This window comes from Podarcis liolepis (assembly GCF_965112155.1).
Source record: "Podarcis liolepis genome assembly, chromosome: 4".
Classification (NCBI taxonomy): domain Eukaryota; kingdom Metazoa; phylum Chordata; class Lepidosauria; order Squamata; family Lacertidae; genus Podarcis; species Podarcis liolepis.
The window spans coordinates 99152010-99178382 of NC_139558.1; the positions used below are offsets into that span (position 1 = coordinate 99152010).

At 45.6% G+C, this 26373-nt stretch overlaps 1 protein-coding gene across 5 annotated transcripts in view; it reads right to left on the minus strand.

The window, feature by feature from the left end:
• FAM168A (family with sequence similarity 168 member A) overlaps positions 1 to 26373 on the minus strand; it is a 188231-nt gene that overhangs the window by 8529 nt on the left and 153329 nt on the right. For 2 of the 5 annotated variants that reach the window (XM_083499982.1, XM_083499981.1), the window contains exons 5-8: positions 21659 to 21784; positions 7224 to 7366; positions 3344 to 3518; positions 206 to 286 (exon numbers count right to left, since the gene is read on the minus strand). In XM_083499982.1, coding sequence (XP_083356108.1) covers positions 206 to 286; positions 3344 to 3518; positions 7224 to 7366; positions 21659 to 21784 — 525 coding nt within the window. The remainder of the gene's footprint in view (positions 1 to 205; positions 287 to 3343; positions 3519 to 7223; positions 7367 to 21658; positions 21785 to 26373) is intronic. The other 3 variants (XM_083499983.1, XM_083499984.1, XM_083499985.1) reach the window with 3 other exon arrangements.

The window sequence follows — 26373 nt, forward strand, 5'->3', positions numbered from 1 at the left end:
GCTCCTGGGAGCTGGTGGAGGGTGGGGTGGGGAGGCTGCAGAAGCAGCCGCAGGCCTGTGGGACACAAAGGTCTTTCCTCCTGTGGGGCTGGCGGGCGGCTGATCTTGCCCTTCGGGGTCCGACTTGGGGAATGACGCCCGAGGATGCAGCATGGCACAGATGAAATCCCTGGGCACAGGCCATGCAGAATATCCGATCCCTTACCTCCGACCATGTGCCAAGTTGCACCCGAGTTGTAACCAAACAAATAGACCTTCACTGGGGGAGGAGGGGGCGGGGCAGGAGCTGGCAGATAAAGGAGGCCATTTTACTTCAGCTTAACCGTCCTGCTGGTCTCAGGCATTTTTGTACAATTAGCGACGGAAATCAGACATAACAAAGTGCGTACATTTCAATGAATTTTTACTTCTTCTTTTTTTGCAGAGTGCTGTCCTGCCCGCCCCCAAACTGCCTAGGACCCTCGTACCTACGGGACTGCCTCTCCTGGTACGTCCCACGGAGGACCTTACGGTCTTCAAATAAAAACATCTTGGAGATCCCGGGCCACAGGGAGGTTAGGCTGGCCTCAACCAGAGCCAAGGCTTTTTCGGCTGTGGCCCCAATCTGGTGGAACGCTGTCACAAGAGACTAGGGCCCTGTGGGACTTGACATCTTTCCGCAGGGCCTGCAAGACAAAGCTGTTCCACCAGGCCTTTGGCCTAAGCACAGTCCTTTGGTAATTCTCACAGAACTCTAGCCCAATGGTTGCCATTAATTTGATTTTGAATTGATTTTAAAATGAATTGATTTTAGAATGCAGTGTTCCTTTTATTGTTGTTAGCCGCTCTGAGCCTGACTTCAGCTGGGGAGGGCTGGATATAAATAAAATTATTATTATTATTATTATTATTATTATTATTATTATTATTATTATTATTATTATTATTAGGTTTGCAGGCGATGTTTCAAGAGCTGCCGTTTCCCCGCAAATGGGAAGGGTGCTTTTGAAAGGGTCGCTTGGCTGTCAATTCTCGGCTTCCATCTACTTTAGAGCCCATCTTACCCCCCAGCTTTCAAAACAGAAACCTGCCTAGCCAATCTTTCCATCAGGACAGGGACATCAGGGAGGGTCCTAGCTTTCTCTCTGTTGCACAATGCTGCTCTTTCTGACAGCCGGGAAACTGTGGTGCTGGGTGAACCTCGGCTTGTTCTCCTAGCTGAGGGACTCCGAATGAGCTCTCTGTGCTGCTCATTCCAGCCTGGAAAGACCACCGACGCGGTGGGGCCAATCCCACCTCCTGCCCTGCAAGGCGGCATGTTCTAGCCGATGAACAGAAACTGAGGGTAGCAAGGCAGGCAAGGTCAAACAAGGTCAGTTGGACACTGGAGGTTGAATCCTGACAAGACAGAAATGCTGTTCTTGGGGGACAGGGTGCGGGTGGGTGTGGAGGACTCCCTGGTCCTGAATGGGGTGACTATGCCCCTGAAGGACCAGGTGCGCAGCCTGGGAGTCATTCTGGGCTCACAGCTGTCCATGGAGGCACAGGTCAATTCTGTGTCCAGGGCAGCTGTCAACCAGCACCATCTGGTATGCAGGATGAGACCCTCCCTGCCCGCAGACTGTCTCACCAGAGTAGTGCATGCTCTGGTTATCTCCCGTTTCGACTACTGCAATGCGCTCTACGTGGGGCTACCTTTGAAGGTGACCTGGAAACTACAACTAATCCAGAATGCGGCAGCTAGACTGGTGACTGGGAACGGCCGCCGAGACCACGTAACACTGGTCTTGAAAGACCTACATTGGCTCCCAGTACATTTCCAAGCACAATTCAAAGTGTTGGTGCTGACCTTTAAAGCCCTAAATGGCCTTAGCCCAGTAGACCTGAAGGAGCGTCTCCACCCCCATCATTCTGCCCAGACACTGAGGTCCAGCTCTGAGGGCCTTCTGGCGATTCCCTCCCTGCGAGAAGTGAGGTTACAGGGAACCAGGCAGAGGGCCTTCTCGGTAGTGGTGCCCGCCCTGTGGAATGCCCTCCCATCACATGTCAAAGAGATAAACAACTACCTGACATTTAGAAGACATCTGAAGCGAGCCCTGTTCAGGGAAGTTTTTAATGTGTGACATTTTAATGTATTTTTAATCTTTGTTGGAAGCCACCCAAGGTGGCTGGGGAAACCCAGCCAGATGGGTGGGGTACAAATTAATAATAATAATAATAATAATAATAATAATAATAATAATAATAATAATTACTACTACTACTACTACTACTGGAGGCATTTATGCAACGGCTGGCCAGCCACCTGTCAGGGATGCTGTAGCTGCAGCATCCTTCACTGATTGATGGGGTCAACTAGATGACTTCCACAGTCCCTTCCAACTTTAAAACTCTATGAAGGCACGGCAAGCAAATCAAATAGTGCCAGCAGAGCGAAATGCCTCATTTTGTTGAAACAAAGAGCTTAACAGGAAAGATGACCTGGTGGTGTATTGGGAGAACTTTGGTTTATTACAGTTCCATGCAGGACTGGGGACAAAGCAAGAGAGACTCAGCAGCAGGCATGAAGAAGCTCTTAGAAGGAAGCGGTTCCCGTCAGCGGGGCCTATCTGAATTCTGCACTCGGAAAAGCTAAATCCTGTGAGTCGAATAAATTTTGTAGCAATCAAATGCACTGGCACGGATTCTCCAAATTTTGTATCATCTATTCGACTTTTTAATGGGATCAATTTGTCTTGTCAGCACCCCACTTTTCAGCCAAACTTGGAGCCCAAAGTGGCAAGCTTTTAATAGGATTGTATGGGGTGAGTTATATAACAGAGTCTTCCAGTTCTGGCAACTGTCCTGGTTCCACGCTCATCCTTCCAGAAAGAGGGGCAGAAACAGCTGAAATGGGCTTAAGGGCTGGCTGGCGGCAGAGATGCCATTCCATCGAATTAGCAGCCCTTTACAATTTTATCCTTTTTAGTAGTCGTGGGGAGACAAGAGGAGTCCAGAAAGTTTAAGTCCAACACCCAACTATTGGAAATCTTATTCTGCCTCCCACTCCAGATTCAGAGATCTCATGTGGCTGCCAGCCTTCCAATAATATTTTCACAGCCACAAGAAAGAAACTTTGGGCAGGGTTTCGCTTAGCAGGAAGGCGCGATGCTCAGAAATCCAAATTCCCCGCAATGTCTTGGTACTGTGGCAGACAGAGACAGATCCGCAAATACAGTTTAGGAGTTGCAAACAGGACAACACAGTTCTGGTTTCATACAAGCTGCTCTGATCCCACAGGGAGCACGTGGAAGGCACCACGTTGGCAAAGGCTGCTCTATCGCAAGGGTTAACAGGACACAGTTTATTTCCACTTAGTTCTCACCTGCTGACATTGCCATGGTGGTCCCAGCTACCATCCCCATGGCCACGCCGTTAGTCCTTGGGGCAGCCACGGGAGCTGGATAAATAGCAGACGGGATGCTGTTTGGCTGGACCACGGTGGTGTGGTGGATGACATGAGGCTGTGCCGCATACACTGGCTGTGTATAATATGCTCCCTGTTCAGAAAGGGGGAAGGGGAGGAGAACCACATTTCAGCAGAGGTTGGCTTTTTTAAAAATCAGCAACGATGTGGGACAGACCATCCCAACACAGCTGTGTTAGAAATTGAAGTAGGAAAGCTAGAAGCTAAATGGCACCTTAAACCGAGGTAACGGGTGCAATGATTGAATGTCTAAGGTAAAGGTAAAGGGACCCCTGACCATTAGGTCCAGTCGTGGCTGACTCTGGGGTTGCGGCGCTCATCTTGCTTTACTGGCCGAGGGAGCCGGCGTACAGCTTCCGGGTCATGTGGCCAGCATGACTAAGCCGCTTCTGGCGAACCAGAGCAGCGCACGGAAACGCCGTTTACCTTCCCGCTGGAGCGGTACCTATTTATCTACTTGCACGTTGAGGTGCTTTCAAACTGCTAGGTTGGCAGGAGCAGGGACCGAGCAAAGTCGTGGGGATTCGAACTGCCAACCTTCTGATCGGCAAGTGGTTTAACCCACAGCGCCACCCACGTCCCGATGGAATGTCTAGGCGCGCTTTTTTAATAACAAGAATACAGAGCTGAAAATGAATGAACTGCAGCTAAGATATTATGTTCATTTTTCACACAGTCTAGTTCTTCCCCTGCCCGCCATCCCCTAATCTTCTTAAGAGGGTCTCTTCTCCAGTCTTCAGAGCGTGGCTGGAAGTGGGGAGGCAGAAAAAGGCCACCCTTTCCTTCCACTCTGCAGTTTTAATCTGAAATCCTAGGTGCAGTACCGTGCCCAGAGCTCAGAAATTGCTCGTGCAGTAATGAAATTCCCTGTCGCAAAATGCGCCTGGAATAACGGGAGCTTCGGACGCTGCCACACAGTCCTCAAGTCACTTGGCTCATTCAATTGAATTTAATCTGGCTTTCAATTGTATGTCTGTGGGCAGGGCCTGCTGTTTTTAATTTTTTCACAGTGGCCATCCATTAGGTTATAGCATCACTGTCTAGCTATACTGTGCATCACACCTACAAGGAGAACATCAAAGACCTTTTCGTCTGGTAAAACAGTTATGCTCCAATTTGTACTGGTAATTCCAAAAGGCATGTAAGCAATCTCTCTGCACACCCCAGACTATGCCATGTCTTAGTGGACATAGCAGAGCAGCACATCCTTCATTTAGAAAGAGGAAGGACAAAGCAAGTTTGGCATTCCTCTCATCTACTATGTGTTCTGGAAAGTGGTTTGTCTGCCTGTTCTCTTAGGCGTGTGGAAAAACTTCCTTTTGCCTGAATCTTCCAAAATTCAGCTTCGCTGAATATCCACAAATTCTAGTTGTTATGAGAAAGGGAGAAAACCTACCTCTCTGCATCTTCTCCACACTACAAATAATCTCTATCATGTCCTGAATTACCTTTTTCTATATACTAAAAAGACTCGAGTATTTTAACTGTTCCTCCCAGGGGAGTCGCTCCAACTTCTTCAACGTTTTGGTTGCCCTTTTATGGAACTTTTCCAGCTCTACAATATCCTATGCGATGGAACTGTACACAAGCGTTCCACAACATTCTGATACTGGCATTCTTATTCTCAGTTCCTTTCCCAAGGATCCTTACCATGGAATGTGCCTTTTTCAAGGCTGCTGCGTAATGGGTTGACATTTTCACTGAGCTACCCCCGCCACTCCAGACCTCATTAAGTGTATAAATATGCTGTAAGGATATTTTTTGCCTCAGTGTGCATCACTTCACACCTACTGACACTGAATCCCATTTGAAATTTTAATGCCTGTTTACCCAGTTTGGAGAGAACCTCCTTGTAATTCCTTTCTTTTTTCTTACCACCCTAAACAAATTGGCATCAATAGCAAACTTGGCCACCTCACTGTTCAGACCTAACTTCAGGCCATTCATGAACAACATTAAAAAGCACCAAAAATGATCTTTGAGGAACTCCACTTCTTATATCCCTCCATCACTGCTTCTTATTCTTTAACCAGTTACTGATCCGTAAGACAGTCTACGCTCTTATCCCTTAATTGCTAAGCTTACTAAGGAATCTTTGGTGACAAAACGCCTACTAGATCACCTCTATCTGTATGCTTATTGACACTCTCAAAGAGTGAGCAAGACAGGATTTCGCCTTGCAGAAGCCAGGCTTGTTATTCTTTGCAAGGCTCGTCCTTCTACATGCTTAAAGGTAAAGGTAAAGGGGCCCCTGACCATTAGGTCCAGTCACGGACGACGCTGGGGTTGCAGCGCTCATCTCGCTTTACTGGCCAAGGGAAGCAGCATACAGCTTCCGGGTCATGTGGCCAGCATGACTAAGCCGCTTCTGGCGAACCAGAGGAGCTCATGGAAATGCCATTTACCTTCCCGCTGGAGCGGTACCTATTTATCTACTTGCACTTTGACATGCTTTCAAACTGCTAGGTTGGCAGGAACAAGGACCGAGCAACGGGAGCTCATCCCATCGTGGGGATTCGAACTGCCGACCTTCTGATCGGCAAGCCCTAGGCTCTGTGGTTTAACCCACAGTGCCCCCCACATCCCTTATCTGCATGCTTAGTCATTTATTCTTAATCATGCATTCCATGAGCTTTCCCACAATATGTTAACCAGCCTGTAATTTCCAGCACTGTCCTCCCTGGACCCCTTTTAAAAACTGGCAATACAGTGCCCATGTTCCAGTCTTCAGCCATAGAGGCTGATGTTAGGGACAAGTTTGTGAGCTTTTGTTAAAAGAAAGGCAATTTCACATTCTGTGTCTTCAGTGGATACCATCCAGACCCAGGGATCTGTTCCTTTTCAATTAGTCAATGAGGCCAGGAATCTCATCTCATCTCACAACTATTAGCCTTAGTTGCTGAGGCTTCCCTTTCCTCAGAAAGTTGCTTCAAGTACAGGGATCTCCCCTACACCTTCCACTGTGGAGACAGATGCAAATAATTCATTTGGCTTCTCTGCAGTCTTTTCCTCTTTTAGCACACCTTTGACCCCCCCCCAATGTCATCCAAAAATTCAGCAGCCACCCTGGCTGATTCAGAGGCCTGTTTAAAGGGACAAATTCATAGACGATAAAACTGCCAATGACTACTAGCCATGACGGCTGGGAACTACCTCCAGCACTGAACACTGAGTGCTTGGAATTACAGGTGGGGAGAGGGCTCTTGCCTTAGTTCCTCCTTAAGAGATTCCCAGAAGAGGCATCTGAATGGCCACTGTGATAAATGGATGCTAGACTAGCTGGGTCTCTGTTCAGACCTAACAGCACTCTTCGTATGCTCTTAATGATGGCACCATCATTACAGAATACAGCGGTAGCTCGGGTTACATACGCTTCAGGTTACATACGCTTCAGGTTACAGACTCCGCTAACCCAGAAATAGTACCTCGGGTTAAGAACTTTGCTTCAGGATGAGAACAGAAATCGTGGTCTGGTGGCACGGCAGCAGCAGGAGGCCCCATTAGCTAAAGTGGTGCTTCAGGTTAAGAACAGTTTCAGGTTAAGAACAGACCTCCAGAATGAATTAAGCACTTAACCCAAGGTACCACTGTATCCTCCCAAGGGAGGTCTGCCAAATCGCTGTGTTTTAGGCATGACATAGAACGTTCAGATTTTTCCAGATAAATTCAATTTCGTTTTCTACACTTAGATTAGCAGAGTTACTAAACAGCGGTCGCTTTTAGGCTCTTGTTTTTGTTCTTGCTGTTTGACATCGCCGCGGCTGCCGGTTGTACTCACCTGGGCATACAGGTTCTGCTGCGGATAGGCACTTCGGATGGGGTACATAGCGGTTTGGTAAGGATTTGGAGATGGAGAATATGGAGGAGGTGCGCTGTTGCTCTGGGTGGGAGGGACCTTGTAGGGCGTTCCAGCGGTATACCCTGTTGAGAAACGAAAAGCAAGGCCCGTCAATCGGGGAGGTTAAGCAATTTTCACCAATCACCTGGCTTGTTTCTGGCTTTCTCAGAAAGAGGCAGGTCTCATTCCAAACAGCCCCAAAGCAACTGCTGAATCCATAAGAATGCGACTGTTACTGTTCTTAAAAAAAGAGGCCCAAAGCACAAAATGATGTTTCATAGCAATACAGCAGCTAACAAGTTAAGCGGACTTGAAAACGTGCCCCAAATTAGCTAAGTGTTGCTTTCCACCCCCCAGGAGGGTGACGAAGGCGTCCAGTTCATGTCCATCATGTGCTCAATTGTGCAAATGCAAAAATTCATCCAAAATCTGATAGTGAGGCGAAAGAACACTGAACTGCAGGAAACAGATGGCAAATACAGTAATTTCCTCCAAGAGGCACATAATTGCCTTCCTTTTCACTGACCTCAGAGTCAGACCCAGCGTTAACAAACCAATTTTGAGATTTCGGGCATGAGAAGCCTCTCAGGCTGCCGCCACGAACACGGGCACTGTTTCCCTGAGCACAGCTGCACATTGTCAGGGAGGTGCTATTAGCATCCTGGAACGAACTGAGTGGGCTATTCCAAGACAGAGGTATTTAACAAAGCATCTGTTGCAGTGTGTGCCATCAGCGGCATAATTAGAAGACAAGGCAAAAACCACTTAGGAACCCAGAGTGGGTGCCACTGCTACTTCTCCGCACGGCATGGGGCTTATACGGAGGTTAACACAACAAAGGCCAAATAATGGTATATCGAGTGGCAGGAACAGGGGCAGGATCAGAACCTCGGTGATTACTAGGCTTGCAAGTGGGATTTTGTGCAACTCCACATGCAGCCAGGACTCGAGCAGAGCACTTGGGCATTGAGCTTTCAGCATTGTTTTTTTAGTACAATGACTACCACAACGTATTTACTAGGATCCAAAGACTGCTTAGGCTAACAGTGGGAGCTTGGGCTAGCCCAGGGGCAATGTTTAGCTTCTCCCTCCTATCCTCCCCACTTGCCCCGTAGGCTCCATGCTATATCACAAACTAGTTTCAAATCTCCTCCTCCCTTCACAGTTTGAAGGGCATTTGGTGAGCAGCATGGGATGAAAAAACCAACTCTCTAGGCTCAGAGGATGTGCTTCGTGTTTCTTGGGATCCTGGCTTGTGCCTGAGCTGCACAGCTTCTCTCCTGAGTCCACCCTCATCCCCACCCCCCACAAAAAATTGTGGGATGTGAAACACAAGAGCAGTACAACATTCCTAGAGTGAACATGTTTACACTTGGGGAATGTTTGTCCAGCCAGCAGGTAAACTTCCTGTTTCCTTCTGGGCTGGGACAGACTTCCTCTGCATGTGACTAGAAGTGGGCGTGGCCTCACCTGTGCAGGTAACGACAAAAGCACAGGGCAGGGCAGACATCTCTCTCTCTTTTGACTACATGCATCGAAGAAGCAACCTCTGCTTAGCCAAAGATGCTCTCTTGTCTCTAGCCAAGAGAGGACAAAGGGACTGTCTTCTTATGAGATAGTTTCTAGGTATATGTTACTTTTCTAAGCTAAGTCTGCCTTCTGGGATCCTATTGTGAACAGAATGGTATGTGAGTAAACCTTTTTATACTTTTATAGAAGACTGTGTCGTGTCTTATCTTTTATGAGGGAATAAGGGGAAAATACCAGAACAGTTATTATAGAGGCTTTAGCGAGCCTCAGCAAACGCATCCGCTGCAAGTTTAAAAGGGGGAATGTTACTCTGCTAAATTGCGAACTTGTTAACACAAGTTGGAAAAGGATATAATCAGACAATATATCCTCTCCTGTATCCCTGAACATTCCCACAAAAATGGGGGGAACCTTTAGCCCAGATATTGCCGAACTACCATTCCTGCTATTTTATTTATCGTAAGTATTTCCACACCACTCTTCAGTCACATTCCTGGGACAGGTATTTGCCAACCTACTGGAATCCCAGGATGAGGAGAGAGGTGAGTCCTCAAACTTGCTAGAAGTTAACGATTCTCTTTCATTCCACTTATTCCGCAATGAAACCAAATCAAGATGTAGGCTACCGTATTCTGAATTTCAAATAATAAAAAAATAATAATAGCAATTTATTATTTATACCCTGCCCATCTGGCTGGGTTTTCCCAGCCACTCTGGTGGCTTCCAACATAATATTAAAATACAATAGTCTATTAAACAGTAAAAGCTTCCCTAAACAGGGCTGCCTCCAGGTGTCTTCTAAAAGTCTGGTAGCTGTTTTCCTCTTTGACATCTGGTGGGAGGGCGTTCCACAGGGCAGGTGCCACTACCGAGAAGGCCCTCTGCCTGGTTCCCTGTAAATTGGTTTCTCGCAGCGAGGGAACTGCCAGAAGGCCCTCGGCGCTGGACCTGAGTGTCCGGGCAGAACAATGGGGGTAGATATGCTCCTACAGGTCTACTGGACCGAGGCCATTCAAACCACACACATTCACCAACCACCACCCCCATTCATAATTTCAACCCATGCAATGCAGACCACAAGGAGAGAGAAGGCACATTGTTCCACTGCTTCCATTTTCACAGCGCTGGTTTATTTCTTTTGGGTTCGTTTTTTATTATTGCACTCTGCACTGATGGAAGCAAATGCACTGGAGGGGAGGGTCGGTTTTCTAAATAAATAAATATTGCAAGGGCTGCTCCAGATGGCCTGGGGCATGTGAGCGCAGGCCAGCTAGCAGAGGCATCTGACATGATGTTTTCTTCCAGGTACAACATGCATGCCACCCAATGTTATTATTTGAGGACTCGGGTTTTGTCGGCGGCAGACTCTGCGTGATTAAAAACAGGCACCCTTCCAACACTTATGTTTCCAGGCGCACAGACTTGGCAGGAGGAGGCTGCAAGCAGAGTCATTAATTGGTCTGCCTTAGCCTGTAAGCAAAGCAAACACACAGCACCAGGCCTGCCTTATTCCCTCCTTCACATCTGAAATTAGCAGGAGCTCCTTTTAGACAAAGGACTCGGCTTTAAGCAGCCACACCTGCTGAACAGGGTCAGAGTGGCAGGGGAGAGTTCAAAGCAAGCTGAGCAAGTAGGGAAGGGAGATCTCTGAACTCCTTGCAGAGACTAGGCTGTCCTACATCACCAAAGGTCACCTTAGCCTAGCAGAGATTTCTCTGATAGCTTTGTATGCACCTCTGCTCTCTCTACAGGCCCATTTGCATTATTGACAGAAGCATTGCATCTGCTCGGCTCCTATTAAAAACAGAGCAAGGACTTGCTCTTTGCAAACACGCAGAAAAATAGAAAGCGGCAACCTTGCCTGAAAAGAGCAATCTGGGACGTCAACACAAAACCGCAGGAAGGTTGTCTCGCAGAGAATAATTAGCAAACAATGGGTTTTTAGGGGTGGGTGCGGGAGAAAGACTGCTTAAGGTTGCATTTGTCAACCAAATAGCCAAGCATAGCTAAAAAGCTATCTGGGTGGGAGCCAGTTTAGGCTTATCAGGTTGGTAATTAAAAAATGTAGTATAAACACCAACAATTGGGAAACACTGGCCTGCGAGCGCTCCAGTTGGAGAACAGCCTTTTCCAAAAGTGTCATGGGCTTTGAAGACACTCAAACTCAGGAAGCAAGGGAGAAACGTGCTAAGAGGAAGGCACGCTTGGCAAATCCAACTCCTGCCCGGAAACCAATGTCCCCACTGTGGAAGGATGTGTGGATCCAGAATTGGCCTCCACAGTCACGTCCAGACTCATTGTTAAAACCATGTTTATGGAAGACAATCTTGCTCAGCTACGAGTGATTACCGAAGAAGAAGAAGAAGAAGAAGAAGAAGAAGAAGAAGAAGAAGAAGAATCTAGCTCCAAGACCATTATCGTCTGGCAACCCTAAACTGAACATGCAACGCCTGCAAAACAGAATCCATGTTGCATTCTTCACAGGACTGAGCGCCACATGGATCTCGCCACAGGCAAACCATTCTGGGATCTGAATCACAGCAATACTGTGTTGTAAAAATTTGGGGTGCCCTCACACCGCAGACACAGAAACAGAACAATCCTGAAGCCATTCTGACTCTCCCAAAATGACCTCAAATATTCCTCTGTAGGAGGAGGAAGGAGATGGGGAAAGCTTTCCAGTTGTCTTTTCACTTGCAAATCCAGTTAATAAATTGCCTGGAATGTAGGGGGCAAATCCAGCCTGGCAAGTTTCTCTTAAGCTAAGCAGTCTATCAATAGGTGTAAGTTTGTAAATAAGGGTTTCTGGAACCAAAGTATTTACCATCTCAAAGGAATGGCCAGGCTGCACAGTTAATACAATCAGGTACCTTGACAGACTGAGGGACGTGGGTGGCACTGTGGGTCTAAACCACTGAGCCTAGGACTTGCCAATCAGAAGGTTGGCAGTTTGAATCCCTGCAACGGGGTGAGCTCCCATTGCTCGGTCCCTGCTCCTGCCAACCTAGCAGTTCGAAAGTACATCAAAGTGCAAGTAGATAAGTAGATAAATAGGTACTGCTCCGGCAGGAAGGTAAACAGCATTTCCGTGCGCTGCTCTGGTTTCGCCAGAAGCGGCTTAGTCCTGCTGGGCACATGACCCGGAAGCTGTACGCCGGCTCCCTCGGCCAGAAAAGCGAGATGAGTGCTGCAACCCCAGAGTCGGCCACGACTGGACCTAATGCTCAGGGGTCCCTTTGCCTTTACAGACAGGAGAGAAGCAACACTCTCAAAGGAGACCACCTCCTTCTGTGATGTTGTGATAGGAATTTTATGGTCTTAAATATATAGTAATGTTCATAAGTGCACATACATAGATCAACACAGGAAAGCCATCCTGGAACCATTTTGATTCCTAAACTGAGCAAATGTTTCTCTGCAAGGTTAAACTGGAAAAGCCTCCCCATTGTCTGTTTCCTCACAAATCCTGTCTCAAAGATATGAATAAGGTGTGAGCCTGTGACCTGGCCCAGGAAATAAGTATTTTAGCACTACAAAAGAATGGCCAGGCTCCCCAGAAATCCAATCAAGCAACCTGCTAGACAGGAGATAAACAAGGAGAAGAGAAAAACAACATTTAAATTTCTGTGATGTAGGTGGGATGTATCTGAGGGGTGGTCTTAGGTTGCACCCCTTCTGTGATGTATGCATGATGTTTCTGGGGGTGGTCCTGATCTAGAGAAGGGGAATTTCAAAAGTCTTTATAAGGCCTTGCAGGCCATTGTTCTGGGTCCTCTTCCTCTCCTGCGTGTGAGGGGAGTACCCTGTTGCAACAGATCAATAAAGATCACGCTTACTAGCTGCTTTGCTTCTCAATATTCTCTGGTTGGCCTCTGTTATTTTCTCCTACCAATAGGGAACCTATGTAAGGACTCTATATGGGCTCTTGGATACCCCATAAGGGAAAAGGGCATATTTTTATTTACAACAGATGGCGACCACGAAGGGACTTTTGGTTACCCGGATTCTGGAGGCGAGGAAGGACTGGTTATCCAGCGCGCACCAGGCAGTTTGCCAGGAGGAATAACCAGTCTTCCATCGGTCCCAGGGTCTGGCAATAACTGGAGTTTCAGCGGGGCTAACCAGAGGAAGCAAAGCTTGATCAGGCCGGCCTTAAACAACCAGTCAAGAGATCGTGGGATCACCAGGAACAGCGCATGCGGAAGTGAGTATTAAGTAGGAAACACGGGTAGTGGGTTGGGGTCTCTAAACCACAGCAACCAAAATTCTTTAATTCTTCCTTTTCCCTTCAAATCTAAAATTTCTACTTTTTCCCTCATCTAAAAATTGCCTTCTCCTTCTTTCTGTCCCCTCGATCTCAACACCAGCCCTAGCCTTTCGGAGTATGCCCAGGCAAAGGTTGTGTGTGATTTCTTCCACTTAATTCTGTATGCCAACCTATTCCTTCGGAGTTTTGCCCAGAAAGGTTGTGCAATTTCTTCTGCACTGAAAACTATAATTCCCAAAACTATAACTCCCAGGTGCAGCCGCACCTCTGCCATGGCGATCTTTGTTAGAGATGACCTGTGAGCGGAGAAAGCAAGGGCACCTGATTCCTTTCCTTCTTTGTCATTTCTGAGTCCCAATCTGGCACTGCGCTACGCAAGCGTCCAGTAGGGAACTCTCAGGTTAGATTGTAAGAGGCAGGAGGTTGCTGTGGGCTCCCTGGCTGAGTAATGACCAAAGGGGGGGTTTGAGATCGCTGGCCGCACTGTTAGCTTAGTAGCCAGGAAAGGCCAACAGCTGTACCAGCCTAGTAAGTCAGGCCAGACGAACGGCGGTGTGTCACAGTACAAATTCTCGGAGTTGTCCAAATTGAGTGTACTGTGGGTTATTTATTGTGTTTCCTGAAAAGTGGGGATAAAACCCCGACTGCAGTATAAAAGTAAAAGCTAGCGCTATTAAAAATTCTTAAAATGGGTGCACCTCAATCAAAAGAAATGAACCCACAGACTCCTGATGGGAAAGAAGCCCAGTTGGTGCTTACTTCCCGCCTGGACTCTGACAGTCCCCTTCAATTTGTGTTTAAGAAACGTTTTTCCTGTGTTTAAATTGTACTTAGGTAACATCCAGCAGCTGCTTATCTTAAATGTGCCATCTAAAATAAAAATGCAAGCTTGCTCCAAATTCTAAATCTAAGGAAGTCATGTTGAACCTTATCAGTCTTAAAAACAAGACAAAATGGAGAATGAAGTGTGCAAATGTTTGTTATTTGAGAGAAGGCTCTAAAAGAGAGTTTTTCTCCCAAGTGGTAAAATCCTGTATACGTGCTACTTGTGTTCTGAAAGGAGGATTACCCCACCTCCTTTCTCTAGTTTCAGTGGGGAGGGTGATTTTAAGTCTAATTGTAAATGATGTTGTGTTGTAAGTTTTGAGTTTGTGAGTACACCTGTGTTCCAGTCTAAGTTAACCTAATGTTTCTGCTGCAAAAGCCTAGTTGAGCCAACTGCTCTCTCAAGCTAAAATGCAGTGTATGTACTTCATTAAGTATATGCCTATGAAAGTATGGTGTTCCTTCTAAGAAAAATATATGAGTCCAGTTTTAACTTTGATCTGGTTGGACAGAAGAGTTATTGTAAGGCTCCTGATATCAGTCTCTATAAGACGTCCTGGCCTCTTTTCTTAGAATATGCCCCCCCTTGTTTCATTCTGTCTCTTTCAGGTTTTTTTCCCCTTCTCCTTCTTATTCTGTGCCAGGTAAATTTACTCCCGAGTAAGCTTCCTTTAAAGGAAACTGCAAAGGGGGGGGGGCATAGATTAGGCTTACTATTCCTCTGCAAGTTCAGGAAAAATTGTTCACTCTTGTATTCCTTTTAAATCAAATCTATGGCTGTTTTAACTATGCTTTATAAGAGATCCTCTCCCTATCTTAGAAAAAATGTTCACTTCAGTCTTTAAAGATAATTTATCTAGGAACTTTCACTCTTTAGTCTAAGGAAGTAAACACTCACTCAAACTAGCTTCAAGATCTGCTAAAAGGGTTGGGTACTTTTATTTTCCTCTTCCTTAGTACATGATAGGCGCATGGCTTGTGATAGGCGCATGGCTTGTGGTCTCTTCCCCAGTTGTGTCTGTGTACATAAGTATGTGTGTGTCTCTCTGGTAGTACAAATCTTGCTATGAACCCTGTATTTTAGGGTTGGACTAGATGACCCCAGGTCCCTTTCAACTTTCCCAATTTGTGGCTGATGAGTTGAAATTCAGCCCAGATTTGCTCTTTGTTTTTTAAAAGCTGTGAGGTGAAGCCATGATGTTTGAAGCAGAACTGGTGATATCAGGCATTTAAGTGATTACAATGTTTATCATCTTGTCTATTATTTACAAAAATCAGACTTAAAAGTCTACTCAAAGTTTAAGCACATACAAATGAATAATCAAGTAGAATTAGCCTTGACCATCCATCCTGTAAATAAAGGGCAGAAAATTTTGTCTGCAAATGGTAAGGCTGAGAATGTTAAAAAAAAAAAATAAAATCCTATGAATTCTAACTCTCTGGCCATTTTTACTCATAAATAAGAGAGCGGTTGATTGTTCCGCGAATGGCCAGAGGGATATTAGCCCTTTCCTGTACATAAAGGAAGCAGTCTCGTTTGCTTGGGCTGAATGGTGAATACTTGAATTGCTGAGTTTCTCTTTTTTGTTTTAAAATCTAACCCTATTTTAAAATCTACTCCTTACCTGGCCATTTTTACTCATAAATAAGAGAGCGGTTGATTGTTCCGCGAATGACCAGATAAAATGACCAATAATGATAGCCCTTTCCTGTACATAAAGGAAGCACTCCTTTTGCTTCGGCTGAAATTGCTAGCTTTGGTGAATACTTAAATTGCTGAGTTTCTCTTTTTTGTTGTTTTAAAATCTAACCCTATTTTTAAAAATCTACTCCTTACCTTTCCCTTCCTTATTCTAATTTAGCCAAAGGATGCAACATTTTCAATAGTATAAAAGGTTTGCTGAGACATGAACTCTGCACATGCACAGAGGCTAGATCAGCTTTAAAAAAAAGAGAGAGAGAGAGATTGGAGGGGGGAGAGAGAAGATTTGGAGAGCAGTGTGCTGCAGGGAGAAACCTTTCCAAATTTCCTTATGTAAAACTTGGAACCATTGGTGTGTGTGTATGTGTGTATGCCTATGCATTTTAGGAACAGCATTTCCTGACAGACCTCTCACATGAAATAATTTTCCCTTTTAACAGAGTGTCCTTTCTTTTCTCCCACAGCACAAATGATAATGAGGGGATGCAAACAGTGATTTAAATACTCTATAAAAGTAATTGCATTTGTTTTTCTTTTTTTCTTTCTTCCCTTAAAGGCAAACAGTCACTTTCTTTCTGTTCAGCAAAACAAGTCTGAATCCCTGCTATATTAGTTGATTTCCATCTATCTCTTTGTGGCTTTGACATTTTTTTTTAGGTTACAAATAATTTGTTTTCGTTCGTTTTATCAGTTCTTCCATTATATATATGAAATTAATCGAAGCACAACCAAACATTGTTTGTGGAATGGTATTGTTTACCTTTTTGCCTGAGCAATTATTAATTCTGTCATTTTGGCTAGTGCAAGGTACCTGCACAACTTTAAATTGCCATTCATTTTTATTGGTATTAACTCATTTCCCAGTATTCCGCTATTAACATTACAGCTGATGTCACATCAAGAAACACTTTTATTTTCATTTGGGATGTTAGAATGCCAAAACAGATTACTTCAGGTTTCTTATTAATTGTGTGTCTTAGCATTTATTTATTTTTGGTTCCTCATAGCTCATTTTGTGTGTGTGTGTTTTACTTTGGGGACATGTTCATCACATGTTGAAAGTCAGTTTCATGAAGTTCTTTTATTGGATAGCACATGGTGAATTTTAAGTTTTCCCCATTGTTTTCCCTTTTTCCCCCCAGTCCAGTAGTAATCTGTGTGGTTTTGATAATATCTTTGTACTATTTAATAATAGTTATTTTCTGAATCTGATGTCTTTGTGTCAAGTCCATTTTCATCTAACTGGTAATCTAATTTTTTGCTTTCTTTTTATTTTTTAACCTTTGTATTTTTTACAGTTCTCTTTCTATACATGTGGAGTAATTTTTTATTTTATAATATGAAAAGAACAACAACAACAAAAATTAAGTGAAGGAAAGCAAACAAACTTAGCAGATAGTAACAGTAATTATCTGGAAATGTGATAATAATATTGAAATAAATAAAATGCTTAATGTGCTAAGATTTTTTATTATCTGCAGCTTCCCACGGAAAACTCAAGGACATCCCTTTTGCCTTTTCCCCCTTCCTTGTCTAACTGTGTTTAAGTCTCCCCAAAACCCTGCCCCCTTACAGGATATCACTTCTACAGATGTGCAATGATGAAAAGCAGCAACAACCCCTCAACTCACAAGACCTGCAACACCAGAGTTTTCAAAGTGCCCACAGTTATCTCTTTCAAAGGCTATAGACTGAGGGGGGAGTGGGGCTGACAAAGGGGGGAGGAGTTGAATTGCAAGGACATTTTTTCACTTGAACCTCAAGCCTCTGCTCCAGGATTCAAAAGATACATACGTAAAAGATCACAATTGTGTCAAGATATGCAACAGATATTTAATTATTTTGTTTTGTATTATGTGTTATTATGTAAGAATGTTGAAATGTGTCTGACAGTGTGATTTCCACAAAGGGGGGAAATTTATTGTGTGTAACTGTTTTTATATTTAATGTCTTATTGCTTACACACCAATGGAGAATTCTCATGCATTTTATACTTTCTAATAGCTCACACTATTGTGTAGTCCAATGTTTAGCTCAATTTATAACCACATTTCACACTATTGTGTAGTCCAATGTTTAGCTCAATTTATAACCACATTTCATTGTTCCACCTGGCACTCTGCCAACTTTCCCTAAACTTGCTTTACCAAGGAGAAGCTTCTAAGAAACATGAAGGTGGATATGCTTTGGTTTAGCAGGAATGATTTCTTATAGACTTAAATTGACTTATTTGGACAACTGCCCTTGTTAAGAATGGTTTTCTTTTAACAGATTGGTTTGAAGAGTTGAGAACCATGGGGCAAGATAAATTCAAATTGGACTCAGTTTGAATTGGGCAAGTGTATCCAGGCTGCAATTAGCTTTTGGTCCTTTAAGTGCAAGTGAGCAACTTCCCATTGTGCGAGTGCAAGACCACAGCCTATAATAAAATCCCATAGCTAAAGGCCAAGGCGAAGACCTCTCCCTCACGAGATGCCCAAACCTGTGCCAGCTATGGTGAATGCCAGGCAACATGGTTAAATGAAAGCCCTGAGGGGATTCAACAGACAGGATGTGTTGCTGTAGCACTATGTCAGTGTGAGACCACAGAAGAGCTACCTTGACACCTGAGAACACAAAAATGGCGGGGGGGGAAGCAAACTGCACTTTTCAGTCATTAGTGGACCTTACCTTCCTGCTAGGTGTAAAGCATAGAACACTATTGAGTAAATGGTCCCTCCCAAAATGTTAGAATGCCACAAGTAATTTAGTAGCAAAACGCAACATGTGTTATTTTTATATGATATATTTATACAAAGACATCCATTTACAACATACGATGTTATTATTTGTGGGGCAAAAATTTTTAAGAAAAATTCTAGCCCCAAAGGGGGGAATAATGTGATAGGAATTTTATGGTCTTAAATATATAGTAATGTTCATAAGTGCACATACATAGATCAACACAGGAAAGCCATCCTGGAACCATTTTGATTCCTAAACTGAGCAAATGTTTCTCTGCAAGGTTAAACTGGAAAAGCCTCCCCATTGTCTGTTTCCTCACAAATCCTGTCTCAAAGATATGAATAAGGTGTGAGCCTGTGACCTGGCCCAGGAAATAAGTATTTTAGCACTACAAAAGAATGGCCAGGCTCCCCAGAAATCCAATCAAGCAACCTGCTAGACAGGAGATAAACAAGGAGAAGAGAAAAACAACATTTAAATTTCTGTGATGTAGGTGGGATGTATCTGAGGGGTGGTCTTAGGTTGCACCCCTTCTGTGATGTATGCATGATGTTTCTGGGGGTGGTCCTGATCTAGAGAAGGGGAATTTCAAAAGTCTTTATAAGGCCTTGCAGGCCATTGTTCTGGGTCCTCTTCCTCTCCTGCGTGTGAGGGGAGTACCCTGTTGCAACAGATCAATAAAGATCACGCTTACTAGCTGCTTTGCTTCTCAATATTCTCTGGTTGGCCTCTGTTATTTTCTCCTACCAATAGGGAACCTATGTAAGGACTCTATATGGGCTCTTGGATACCCCATAAGGGAAAAGGGCATATTTTTATTTACAACAATGTATGTTGGGTGCTTTTTGGGTGGTCTCTGGCTAAGGGGTTGGGCAAATTCAAAGTCTTTAAAGGTTCCTGAACACTTTGTTCTTGGTCTCTCTTGCAAGGAGGGGAGGGAACTCTGTTGCAACAGAAAAATAAAGATCTGCCTTGCTTTTCTCTGGATCCCGCTTCCATCCATTCATCTCTGACCGATCACGGAGTTAGGGGACTCAGTCCCTTGGGGAGGTGGGCAGCAAAAGCCAAACCCCAATTATTCTACATCAACTAGAAGCTGCCTTCCAGTTTAAGGCCAGAATCTCACAAATCTCGCAGACCAGAAGTCCCAGAAACATCCTCCTCTGCACTGTACCAAATAACCATGACCAGCACAGACACTGACGCAACTCCCCAGAGGAACAGAAGCACACCTCGCTTGGACCACCGTCAACCCACAGCTTAAAAACCCAGAGGGAGTGCAAGCACGTCCATTTTCAAAATGACGGCGCACTGCACAGGCTTAGAGAAAAGCAGATAGAACTACAAGCTACCGAGATGAGTCTTGCCACAGAGGCACTGTGTGCCTTCTACCCTACAAATCTCTGGGAACAAGCCAAAATCTATATGTGTATGCAGCTACCAACCCAAAGACGACAAACTATTTAAGAGAACTTCAGCCGGTACAAAATGATACAGCAAATCTTTGGGTGGGTTGAGCAGCTGAATTAAAAACAGTAAGATCATATATACATATACATATACATATACATATACATATACATATACATATACATATACATATACATATATATATATATATAGTTCATAAATGTACCAACCAAGCCGATACATAGATGTGTGGACCACATGTCTGGAGCAGCACAGGAGGACCGCCCTGAAACCATTTTGACACCCAAACTGACCAAATGTTTTCTCTGCCAAGAGGGAGGAGGTGGGGGAGCCTCCCCATTGTTTTTTTGTTCCCAAATCCTGTCTTAAGGGTATGTCTGTGTATGAATAGGGTGAGCCTGTGACCTGGCTCAGGAACTAAGTATTTGTCATTACAAAGGACTGGCCAGGCTCCCCAGTAAATCCAATCAAGTAACCATTAACAGGTAATTTGCCACACAGGAGATAAACAACACACTCAGATTTCTGCTGTAGACCGCCTCTTCTGTGATGTAGGTATGATGTATCTGGGGTGGTGGTCTTGGGCTACACCCCTTCTGTGATGTATGTATGGTGTTTCTGGGGGTGGTCTTGGACTCCAAGGCAGACAATTAAAAATGTCTATATAAGGGCGGATACACCTTGGTTCGGGGTCCTCCTCCTCCTGAGTGTGAAGGGGACACCCTGTTGCAACAGTTCAATAAAGATCAGGCTTCCTAGCTGCTTTGCTTCTCAATAATCTCTGGCTGGCCTCTGTTATTTTCTCCTACCAATGGAGAACCTGCAAAGGACTCTATAAGGGCTCTTGTGTCCCCCATAAGGGAATAAGGGCAGATTTATGTTTATTACACAGCCTGGGCTACATTAGCTAAGCCCTGAAGCACTTGCAAAAGTTGTTGTGTCCTGGGCTCTCTTCTGCACAGTGGTAATGAAGGCTTCATGTAGTGGTGGGAACTCTGTGGACTCCCAGAAATTATTCAACTACCTTCATCCCTAACCATCAGCCACAATGGCTGTGACAGATGGAAGCTGGAGTCCAGCAATGTGAGGACTGCCCCCTCTCAGCCTTAATGTCCACTCACCCCTTATGGCCCCTCAAAGTGAATGAAACTTATGTTTTTATGCACATAGCTGAGACTGTGAGGGCCCACAGACCCTCAGAGGCTGTTCATCATAACCCTTCTTTGTGACTTGCCAAAGGCAAAAAGTATTCTGTAAAACAGCGCAAGGAGTTTTTACAACAACTGACTTCCAATCTAAAAAACAATTTAAAAGCACACACACCTGAAAATCCTTAATAAAAACTATTAAAAAACCAAACCAAACCGGTTTTCTGTCTCCAAAATGGGAGGAGGTGGCTTGATAACTGTACAGTGGTATCCCGGGTTACAAACACTTCAGTTTAAAGACTCCGCTAACCCAGAAATAGTACCTCGGGTTAAGAACTTTGCCCCAGGATGAGAACAGAAATCGCGTAGTGGGAGGCCCCATTAGCTAAAGTGGTGCTTCAGGTTAAGAACAGTTTCAGGTTAAGAAGGGACCTCCGGAACAAATTAAGTTCATAACCCGAGGTACCACTGTAATGTGTTTTCTGATTGTAGCATGCTGTGACCTGGGAGCCCTTGCTAGGTCTCAGGCTTGAGACCTGAAAACTGCTCTTGACCTGGCAACTCTAATTGCAAAAATAATAATAATGACGATAATAATAATAATAATAATAATAATAATAATAATAATAATAGAAATAATAAATGCAAAGCAGGCAATAAAACCCCCTCCCAAATCAAGAAAGAAACACAGACATACACACACACACACAGAGAAAGAAAATCCCCAGAAGTATAAAGTTCTATTTACTGAATGCTGCTGATGAAGCTTGGTAAGTTCTGTTCTCGGTCCCAGTGTCCACTGGGAGGTGAAAGGTACCCTCAGTGGCACAAGAGGATGATGTCTGAGGCCAGGCCTGTTTCATCAGAAGTGTCGCTTGAGTGAAGACAGAAGAGAAGATGTTACAAATGGGACAAACAGCGAGGGGGCAAACATAATGATGAAGGCGCAAGCATCCATTGTAAAAAAAACCGAAACCCCAAAACCACTTTTTCGTGAAGTTCAGCCATCCCCTTCGCTGCGGCGACATAAGGCATATAAAGGGACAGCCGAACCTGTTCTGAGAGATTGGTTCGAAATTATTTTATCTTACACAGCAGGTGATTGTTATAAGCAGTTGCCTGGGGCATCGATAAAAAGTTGTGGCTGATTTGGGGCTGTCTAGGAAGTGGGGATCTGAAACTGGGACGCAGGGGGTATTTTGCTGGCTCAAATCGCCTAATTGCCTGTGGTGGGAGGAGGGAGATACAGAATATTTTGCAAAAGTGGACACTGAGAAAAGGAAGAGATGGTTGGGCAGGTGAGTTACTTCCTCGCCCACCTTCACACTATTCTTCTCCTCTGCACTTGCAGTCCCCCACTTCTCTCGCTCTCTTTTTCTTCGCTTCTATCCATCACGAGAATTCCTATCCTGACATGGAGGGGGCCCATCCATCGCCTCTCCTGCAGCCACTGGGAACACGGAGAAGGAGAAGCAGCAAGGCCTACGACGTGATGGTGCCAGTTTTGGATGCTGGCATCTCCGCTGAAAGCACAGGTGAGCAACCTGTGGTCCCCGGGATATACGTGATAGGAATTTCGAGGTCTTAGATATAATTGTACCAACCAACCATGTACATAGATCAGCAAAGGAAGACCGACCTGAAGCCATTTTTGATTCCCAAACTGACCAAATGTTTTCTCTGCAAGGTCAAAGGAAAATGGAAAAGACTCCCCATTGTCTTTTCCTTCACAAATCCTGTCTTAAGGGCACATGTAAGATATGAATAGGGTGGGAGCCTGTGACCTGACTCAGGAACGAAGTATTTATCATTACACAAGACTGGTCAGGCTCCCCAGGCAATCCAATCAAGTGACCATTAAAAAGGTAACCTGGCAGACAAAGCACTCAGATTTCTGCTGTAGACCGCCCTTTCTGTGATGTAGGTATAATGTATCTAGGGGTGGTGGTCTTGAGCTACAACCCTTCTATGATGTATGTATGATGTTTTTGGGGGTGGTCTTGGGCTCCGGGTGGGCAATTTCAAAAGTCTATATAAGGGCTTGCACACCATTGTTCTGGGTTCCTCCTCCCTCCTGCGTGTGGTGAGTGGGGACCCTGTTGCAACAGTTCCTTGAATAAAGATCAGGCTTACTAGCTGCTTTGCTTCTCAATATTCTCTGGTTGGCCTCTGTTATTTTCTCCTACCAATAGGGAACCTATGTAAGGACTCTATATGGGCTCTTGGATACCCCATAAGGGATAAGGGCAGATTTTTGTTTACAACATATACAGGCCGCCCTTGGCCCAATCTCACGAGGGTGGCAATGTGGGGGAAGGTGATAGTGGAACGGAGGAAAGAAAGCAGAAAGAGAGGAGGAAGAGGAGACAGAGGGGGCAGAAAAAAAGAGGTGCCTCATCCACTTTTGACTCCAGCCTGGTCCCCAGCTACTATGTGTCCCCCCCTCTCCCCAACAGGAAAAAAAATGTGGTCCACTTCTGGCTTGAAGCATAGATGGGCCAATGGTATGATTTTGCAAAAGGAAACTTCATACTTGGCATATTTATCAATGTCATGGTAGGAAATGGGTGAATAACGCAACAGCGAAGCACCGTATTTTTCGCTCTATAAGATGCACCAGACCATAAGACATACCTAGTTTTTGGAAGAGGAAAACAAGGGGGAAAAAATCTGAATCCCAGAAGCCAGGCTGTCCTGGCTTATGGGATAGCTGTGCGCAACCTCTCCTGGGCAGCGGGATGAAGGCTCCCCTTGCCCGGGAGAGGCTGCGCGTGGCTAAGCAAGAAGCCAGGACAGCCAGCGGGATTGCAGCACAGCGATCCCACTGGCTGTCCTGGCTTATGGGAGAGGCTGCGCGCGGCTAAAGCTCCCCCAAGAGCCGCGCTCCCTTTAAAGAGTGTGCAGAGTATGTGCCAACCCTTCTCCCTCCTCAGGGAAAAGCCCCCAAGAGCCGCACACAAGCTCCACACGGCTCTTTAAAGGGAGCGCTGAGCAGAACCTCCCGCCTGCATTCGCTCCCTTACTTTTTAGGAGGGGGAAAGTGCGTCTTATAGAGCGAAAAATACAGTAGCCATTTTGCAGAAGCAACCAAGCAGCACCCATAAAGCGATGTTCAGCAACGCCCCCGCCCCCCGATCCTTCTCATTCCCTCTCTTCTCCTATCTTTCTAAACTGCTACTTGAACAATGGCGCGTCCATCCCCTTTGAAGCCGTAATGGACAGTGCGATTCTAGAAAAATGCCCTACTTATTTCTACATACCTCCTCCCACCCTTCTGTGTTCCCCAACAGTAGTGGATTCGCTAATGGTCTGGGCTTTTCACCATGGGCAGTTTTGTGCTGGTGGGGAGATGCAACAGGGGTGCGAGAAACAGGAGGTCAGGGACAAGGCAGGCAGCTCTGAGAAGGTGGGCTCACGAGACGTGGAAGGGAGCGCTCCTTCGTTCACTGAGGCAGACGTAAGCGAAAGCTGGCTCTTCACAGGTTTGATCTCTATTGTCGGCAAAGCTTTTTGAGCTCTTCTCAAGGCCGTGCTTGCACACAGACGGAGGGGGAAATATAGTGGGGGAAAGGTATGGCTCCGGCTTCTGAGAATCTTGAAAAAAGGCTAATAACTGAGCGCCTTTCTGAAACGTTAGTGTTTTGCAGTGAACGTGAACATAGCTCAGATGCTGCTCCTGAGCAATGTGCCTATGGAAGGGGTATAACATTTACCCAGCATAGGGTGTGCCAGATTACAGCGGTACCCCGCAAGACGAACGCCTCGCGAGACGAAAAACTCGCAAAACGAAAGGTTTTTTCGTTTTCGAGTTGCTTCGCAAGACGAATTTCCCTATGGGCTTGCTTCGCAAAACGAAGCTTGCCCCGGGGACAGCGGGTCTTCTCTTTTGAAGCAAGCGGCTGCGGGGAGATCGCTTCTCCCCACCGCCCCTTGCTTCAAAAGAGGTCCGGGGGCAGCGGGGAAGAAGCGCTTCGCTTCCCGCTGCCCTCGGACCTCTTTTGAAGCAAGGGGCTGCGGGGAGATCGCTTCTCCCGGTGCTCCGAAGCCGGGCGGGGGGCAGGGGACACCTCCCGCCGCCGCGGGGACACCTTTTGAAGGCAGGCGGGGGGAGCAAAGACTTTCGCCCCCCGCCCGCCTTCAGAAGAGGTCCAGGACCTCTTCTGAAGGCTGGCGGGGGGCAAAAGTCTTTGTCCCCCCTGCCTGCCTTCCCAGGGGCTTTTAAATCGCCCCGGACAGCGGAGAAGTCCTCCGCTGTCCCGGGGTTTTTTAAAATGCTGGGGGTGGGAAGAAAAGCCCTTGTCCGTCCCCCCAGCCTTCAGAAGAGGTCCGGGGACAGACTGTCCCCGGACCTGGTCTGAAGGCGGTTTCCCTAGGAACGCATTAATTGATTTTCAATGCATTCCTATGGGAAACCGTGCATCGCAAGACGAAAAAACCGCAAGACGAAGAGACTTGCGGAACGAATTAATTTCGTCTTGCGAGGCACCACTGTACCTATCTGGGAAATGCAACCCTCCTCGATGAAAGCACATCCCTCAGTATTGTGATTGTGGTCAGGATGTTGCTTGTGCAAATGCCACATTTTTGTTGCCGTTGCATACAATCTTCTCCTTGGCTGTAGGCTTCCTTGGAGTGCAATTCAAGCACTGGTGTATTCATCCACTAGGGTGTGTGCGTGTTTTGTTTTCAATTTTCTGACTGGCTGTGCTGTCCTTTCATGCACAAAGCAAAGACTCCAATGCCCTCCCAGCCTTGTTTTCAGCCAGCTATTATCGGCAAAACGACCTCCCATACACTGAAGAACGCGAGGGGCAAAACCTTGAGCTTTTGCTTCAGGACTGTGGTTTGATCATGCAGTTTGCATGCCCATCATTTCATGACTGGCTGCTCAGCTGAGCCCGCTGGAAAGGATGGCATCTGAGGCGACGTGTAAATCCTATGCGTCTCCTACGTGTATCTACTGGGATTGCCCGTTCGCAAATGGAAGTTATCGCCTGCTTTTGCAGCGATCGGGCAACAAACGTGCATGTGTGAAGCTGCCCTTTGTGAACAGCAGTCATCAGAAATAGTCATTGCATTTCATTCTACTTTTTCTATTTCCTTCCAGCTTTGTGGGGTTTCTTTGCATGGCTTGCAAAGAATAAAAATGAATGAAACATCAAAAATAAAATTCTGCCCCACCCGTTAAATCCTACCTTGAAACTGAGAAGAGTAGTAATAAAACAAATGATCCATCAAATGCTCAGCACATTTAAAAAAAAGATGTTTCAACCTGGCACTCTGTCATTAAAGTGAGTCTCATAGGCCCTCCACGGAGGGTATTTCACAAATGGGAAGGGGCCACCAGAGAGAAGGCCCTATCCCTGACCACCTGATTTCAGAAGGTGCGGGGTACCTGGAGAAGGTCCAGAGGAGGTGCTTCTTTTAGGGGAAGGTAGTAGTTCTCATTGCAAGGGACGCGGG